Source organism: Macrobrachium rosenbergii, chromosome 2 (assembly GCF_040412425.1).
Source record: "Macrobrachium rosenbergii isolate ZJJX-2024 chromosome 2, ASM4041242v1, whole genome shotgun sequence".
Taxonomy (NCBI): domain Eukaryota; kingdom Metazoa; phylum Arthropoda; class Malacostraca; order Decapoda; family Palaemonidae; genus Macrobrachium; species Macrobrachium rosenbergii.
Genome location: NC_089742.1, coordinates 19,084,578 through 19,092,077, shown reverse-complemented (window position 1 = coordinate 19,092,077; position 7,500 = coordinate 19,084,578). Strand labels below are relative to the sequence as shown.

Below are 7,500 nucleotides of genomic sequence, written 5' to 3'. Positions count from 1 at the left end.
ATTTGATAAGCCTCTTGAAATGGCATATTTGTGTTGGGTGCTTCTTTCTTTTAGTCTCTTTGATGTTTGACCAACATAAACATTATTACATTCTTTAACAAGAAATACTGTATACAATATTGTTTGAATTGGGTGGGCTATTCTTAATTAGTTTATTTCTCAAAATATTATTATATTTAAATACTAAGTTAATATCAATAGTTTTTAAAATGGGCAGTGTATGAATGAAATTAGGATGAAATGGTAAACAGATAATATTTTCATGTCAACAACGAACTTAAGAATATTCTCTGTTTACCATTTCCTCCTAATTTCATTCCTGCAGTGCCCATTTTAAAAACTATTGATATTAACTTAGTATTTAAATATTATAATATTTTGAGAAATAAACTAATTAATAATAGCCCATCCAATACAAACAATATTGTATACAATATTCCTTGTAAAGAATGTAATAAGATTTATATTGGTCAAACATCAAAAGGACTAAAAGTAAGAAGCTCCCAACACAAATATGCCATTTCAAGAGGCTTATCAAATAATGGCACTGTGGATCATTGACTTAAGACAGACCATGGGATGAACTGGGATAAGTCAACAGTTATCTACAAGGTCAATGACCATCAGAAAAAAATCTGCTAGAGACTGTCTTCATTGAAGCTACTTCCACCAGGAATGTTAATCTCCACCCTAGATTATACCTTGATCGTTTGTCCCTGTCTTTTTTGTTTAAAGAACATGCTGCCCAGATCAACAAACTGTAATCCTGCCCCCACTTTCTGTGTTATATATAAATATCTGTCAGCTTTTTTTGTATTCAGTGTGAACTCGAAAATGTAGAATAAACTACGAAAGTACATGTTCAAAGTCCGGGATTTTCACTCACTTTCCGACAAACGTGGACTTTAAACCATATATATATATATTTATATATATATATATATATATATATATATATATATATATATATATATATATATATATTTTATATATATATATATATATATATATATATATATATATATATATACAGTATATATATGTATATATATATATATATATATATATATATATATATATATATATATATATATATATATATATATATATATATATATATATATATATATATATATATATATATATATATATATATATCTCTGTGTGTGTGTGCGTTTCTTATGCCGTATTGTGTATTTATCCTTTTCTCAATAACTCTCAGTCCGATTATTTGTTCCCAGGACGCAAAGAAGGAAAACGAAATTTTGGACGTTGACATATTTCCTTTAATTCTGATAACTGTCAAAGCTGCTCAGCTGTTGTCTTTATAATCTTCTGAAAAACTTCTGTTGCCAGTGGTGCTTTTTCCTTTTCCCTTGTCCCACTGCTTTATTTATTTTTCTAATTGCCTTTTCATAAGAATGGATTTGTATAGGGAAATAAGTTAATTTTGTATTATTAAATCAACAATAATAATAAAGTGATGAAACTGATGAAGCTTTCGCCTTGGAATGATATCACAATAGAATTTATATTAAGTCTACCTATATGTATACATACTAAATTTTACCAAGACATCAGTATATATTAAACAAGAAATTTAGCAAAATCACTATAATCCAATAAACTTCACTTAGTGATGATGACATTGTACGTAGCCTTCAGTGAAAAGACTTATTATTTTCAGGAGAAAATTTTTTAAGGAAATGTATTTTAGTAACGGAGGTACAAAACAAGTTAAAATAAATGAGAGATTGTCAAATTTTGTGTAATTAAACAATAAACTTTACTTTGCTAAATTTTTTTCAAAAGAAAATGTATGTTCCTAAATAAGCAACAAGTTCGCATATGCAGGTACACATACCAGTAAAAGCACGAACACATGCAAAGGGGAACATAAACAGGAACATAATGCACACACTCAAAAGAGGATGAGAGGAACCCATTTGTCTGAAAGCAGGTCTGTGTTTGCGTATTCAAAAAAAGTCAAACAAGATCAATTCTTTTGTCATTTGATGCAATAACAACGAAGGATATAAAAGGAGAATCACGAATGTAAATCTGGCGATTGTCAAATTGTAAAGGAATACCCCAATTCACGAAGAGTTAAGTGGATGGCGCATGAATACACCAGCAGGACGTGAGCGGGAGTGTAGGAGTACACTTGGAGAGGTGAGGTTGCGAGCGTACAGCAATAGCTGCTGGAATCCTGCCTGGAAACAGGAGAGGGGAACGGCAGACTAATAGTAAGGGGAGATTGGATTGCACGGGAAAGGGAGGGTGGAAAAGAAAAGAGAGACTCCGGAACAAGACACTTGTGAATTAGTGACTGGAGGGAAGAGGCGAGAGATGGTTCCAGAATCATTAGGATTCTGCTATAAAGCAGGAAGAGATGCTGCTGGGATCTCTTGGTATGTGGGGAGAACTCTCCCACCCTCCGGCCCCCATCACCCGAAAAAATCACTCGGAAAGCAGTCATCTGTAAAGGGGTTTCTAGGAATATAAAAAAAAAGTAACTGAAATTTCCATGCGCCTCACATTTCAGGAGATGGTTAACTGAAGATGGAAAATGTACTCATTAGTGTATTATGATGGATAAAACTTATATTATAAAGATATTTTGTAACTGCAGATGAGGGAAACAAATTGTAGAGAAATTAATGTCTGAAATACTAACGTGGGAAAGACGGCCATTCTACGGACAGGATTGAATTTTTGGTAAAGGAAATAAGGATATATCATTGTCTCCTCTAATAAAGCCAAACTTTTCTCTTGAAGAATGTATGTTGAAAAACTAAGAAAAGAAAATTCTAAGTTATAAAAATAATTATATAATAGTTAACAAAGCGCACAGAACCCATAGAATTATCTATCTATCTGCCTACCTATCTACGATGATCAAAACAACAATTAAGCAAAAATGTATAAGAAAGAAGATTTTATTTGGCAAAAATAATGAAATAGTGACTATCAAGGCACATAGAACCATCAAAGCTATCTCTCTAAACATCTATCTATCTATCTATCTATTCACCTGTCTATCAACCGATGTACGATGATCGAAATAACAATGAAGCAAAAAAAGAAACTATAAAAAGAACATTTTATGTTGAAACAATAATGCAATAATAGTTATGAAAGCACAGAGAAAGCTTAAAGATATCTATCTATCTATCCATCTATCTACCAACTGAGCTACGATGATCAAAATAACAACGAAGAAATACAAGGCAAAATTTAAATAGCAAGAGAACAGAACTAAGGCTACTTACGGTACATTTTGATAACAACGGATGTGGACACCGGATTCGTGCGGTGCGTGTTGGAAGCGGAGCAGGTCAGCGTTTGGTTATGCCATGACCTGGTGAGCTTATCAATCACCAGGTTATTCTTCACCACGCCAGGACCTGTTACTTCCCAAAGGCCGTCCACGATCCTCTCGTTTCTCCACCATGTCACGTTCGGCAGCGGAGAACCTGCAGGCAACCAATTGGATTCGTAAGAGAATTAACGCGGTAGTTTGCGCCATTGAAACTTCTATTTTGGGGCCGTCGAAGCTGATTCCAGCGCTCTTGTATTTTTTTTTCTATTCTTATTTATTTATAAATATCTATGTGTGTATGTGCGGTTGTGTTTATGACGAAGCGTTGGTAATTGTGCATGACTCTGTGTTGGTCTTTGAACGTGATGTCACATGCACTGATTCGTACCCACCGACAGGAACACAAGGACATAAGTATCCAGAGTTTACAGACAACAATCCCTGATGAATAGGTGTTATAAATAGCCTCAGTGATCTCTTAACTTATAGATTTCCTAAAATTTTTTGAGGGGAGAAGCTTCTCATGACAAGCACTAAACCCGAATAGGAAATAATTGAAGATGTTCTCTCCTCACATTGTGACGAGGAGTAAAAGTCTACCAATTACTCTACCATGCTAACAAGTATGTGCAGCTCAGATTGTATTAAAAGAGAGATTATGAGAGAGAGAGAAGAGAGAGAGAGAGAGAGAGAGAGAGAGAGAGAGAGAGAGAGAGAGAAACTTTATTGTTTCAAATTGACTTCTATTTATGAAAACATGTAACTGTAACTGTTTCAATTTATTTGATATGAACTCTTTGATCCCAGTTGTTGTGTAATAAGAGAAATCCATTTTGTACTTCCATTTGAAATTGATACAAAGAAATTGGTTATTTACAGTTTCAATTTTTTTTTTTCAAATGAAGTCATTTGCTTGTAATGGCTGAGCAAACGTAATTCCTAGAGTGACACCCACGTGAATCAGTCTGTGCATTGATCATAAGATATAGATTACAGCAGTTTTAATAAAAAAAAATAAAATAATAATAATAATAATAATAAGAGAGCTTAACACATGATTACATCATCAGCCAATTCCTAACTTGGAGAGAGAGAGAGAGAGAGAGAGAGAGAGAGAGAGAGAGAGAGAGAGAGACTTGAGAAGTATGAAGGCAATTAGAGGCAAAGAGCGGTCTGTTTAAAAGCCATCCAGGATGTTTGAAGATAAACAAAGCCCCCTGAAAAACGCCAGATGTTAAACAGTTTAATGATATTTGCCCTGAATTTCCGGTGTGTTAATTAATGCCAGATGCCCCGCAGCATGGGGGACAGGTACGCGATTTCAGCACTGGAATCCTTTCATGACTTCGGAACGCAAAGGTGACCCCCTTTAACATACCCCCTGCCCCCCTCCAGGCCCATGCCAAGGTTGAATCCAGTCATTCCTAATGTACAACTCTCTCTCTCTCTCTCTCTCTCTCCCTCCTTTGCAAAAGGTCCTTTTGAGGGAGTTCAAGTCTGAACTGCGTTGCAATTCAGCGGACTGCGTTACAACTCCGCTAGTGGTTTACTGATGTAGAAGAATGAGCTTGGGTAACTAACGGTTGCATTACTAGGAGGTTTAAAACAGAAGTTAAATAACAATTCACATTATTAATTTTTACTGGAAATCGTAAAAGTAAATAGACAATTACTGAGACATACGTGCTTGCATATATACAGTATATATATATATATATATATATATATATATATATATATATATATATATATATATATATATATATATATATATATATATATATATATATATGTGTGTGTGTGTTGATATGTGTATCTACAATTGAAATTACTAGAACACTTTATAATATATTGTTACTACAATTGCTAGCGGCTGCAATTTTAGCAAAAGGAGCTGGAATTATAAATTAAATTACATCAACATTTTTCACTCTAGTATTAAAAAATCAGAGTTGTTAATAACAAATCGGTAATAACTTCTGTATATATCCCAGACAATAGGTGAATAATATTACTTCAGTAGTAAATTCATGCTCCAGCTACAAATTGTGGTAGAAGATGAAATGCAATAACAGTTGACAATATTTTGGAAGTTTTAAATAATAAATAAAACAACTGAAATATAGCCTTATGAGTCAGTTGCTAAAAAAATAACTAATACCCACCATTAATCATGATACACTATGGTAGTAATATATCTTAGGCCATAAGATATATTACTGTTCAAAATCAGCAACTATAATATACTAAGTAAAAATCTGAGGACATAACTTATAATTTCGTGCTTTTAAGTGATGAAAGTCTCAGCAACCATAATTGGTAATGAAATATGGTGCAGAGGATTTACGAGAAACATTTCATAAAATACACATGAAGTAAGATTATTCATATTCATAGTGCTTTATGGCGTTTATTGTGCATCATTTAAATTCTTTTTGTAGATATGATCAGCTCATGTTCTTCTTGCTGATTTTATGAAAGAAGTTCATCAGTTCACTGAAAACATTTATATGCCAGTTGTTTCCTTTAACACATTTATTTAACAAGCGTCAATAATAAAAAAAAGATAATAAAAAAAATATTAAAATTCATTTTCACTACTATTGAGCAACTACGACTACAAAAGATAAATGACCAGGAAAAATCTAAATAATAATAATAATAATAATAATAATAATAATAATAATAATAATAATAATAATAATAATAATAATATAAAAAGGATGGCTGTATTATGCTTGAATTTATCTTATATAGTGTCATTTCTATCTTCCTTATGATTCGCTTTTTCAGGCTCAGCGATGTTAGTCAGTAACTGGCCGATATTCATGTTGGCCAGTTACTGACTAACATCGCTGAGCCTAAAAGCGAATCATAAGGAAGATAGAAAAGACACTATATAAGATAAATTCGCATAATACAGCCATCCTTTTTAATAAGACCTGTTTAAAAGAGGGTCTACTCCCTTCAAATAAAAATAATAATAATAATAATGTCTTACCATTTCGGGCAATACAAGTGATGGTGACTTTATCGCCCTCGTAGTATTGCCCGATAATGCCGTTTTTTGCAGGCCCGGTTTGACTGTCGAGAATTTCGACGCTCCGAGGAGGAACTGCAAATGGAGAAACAGCCATTAGGTGATGACTTACATTTCTTTGCCTTAGATTCATGACATATTGTGAAGTGGTTATCGAATGATATAATAAAAATAAATGAATATGAAGAGATATATATATTGTTAGAAAGAGATTACCAAGAAATACGTAGGATGGAAGTCAATTAGTCAATAAAAATAAACGTACATACTATATACAGTATATATTTATATACCTGTCTATCTAACAATATATATATATATATATATATATATATATATATATATATATATATATATATATATATATATATATATATATATATATATATATGTGTGTATATATGTATATCACGAACATGTGATGATTCATTCATTGAATGCTACGGTATATATATAAAAAGCAAAAAGATTACTAATAACAACTAGCCCAGCTAGCACAAACAAATAAAAACAGAAAATCGTATGCAACGCAAATATGATTCCCTTACATACCGAGAAGTCAGCAAATAAAACCAGATATCCAAAAACATATCATTAACACACTTCCGGAGCATATTCACAGATACATAGACAATGCACGTACGCATTCACCTCCTTAACGTGACCAGCAGTAGCAAGCACGTGTCAGAAAATCAATAGGGAGACTAACTCGACCATCATACAGGCATTCACTATTGTTACTCAGTTGAGAAAAATGTTCAACAATAACATAACAAACAACGACAACCTTTTTTACTAAGCGAAAAACATCAGCGCTTTAAATGGCCTGAATGCCTAGTCCAGATGCGGATAGGGTAGACTTAACGATGACTTGCCTGGAGCAAATGTTCGGAGATTTATATCCGTTTCTCTATCAGAAAGTGAAGTTTCATGTTGCTGATATCTGATAATTTACAATTTTAATTATATAAGTTGCAGAGGTCTTTGTTCCTAATGTATATACCTTATTATACTTCTTACTGAAAAAAATAGCATACTAATAACCTTATAACTTAATGCTCTATTCCCAAGAGACACAGCATAGAAAAAGTAGAAGCAGGACTGAATATAATTATGTAACAAAATTAAATGAACTTGT

At 32.6% G+C, this 7,500-nt stretch overlaps 1 protein-coding gene across 1 annotated transcript in view; it reads right to left on the bottom strand.

Moving 5' to 3' along the window:
- LOC136842561 (kin of IRRE-like protein 1) overlaps positions 1 to 7,500 on the bottom strand; it is a 511,591-nt gene that overhangs the window by 151,496 nt on the left and 352,595 nt on the right. The window contains exons 4-5 of the mRNA XM_067110025.1: positions 6,324 to 6,437; positions 3,273 to 3,476 (exon numbers count right to left, since the gene is read on the bottom strand). Coding sequence (XP_066966126.1) covers positions 3,273 to 3,476; positions 6,324 to 6,437 — 318 coding nt within the window. The remainder of the gene's footprint in view (positions 1 to 3,272; positions 3,477 to 6,323; positions 6,438 to 7,500) is intronic.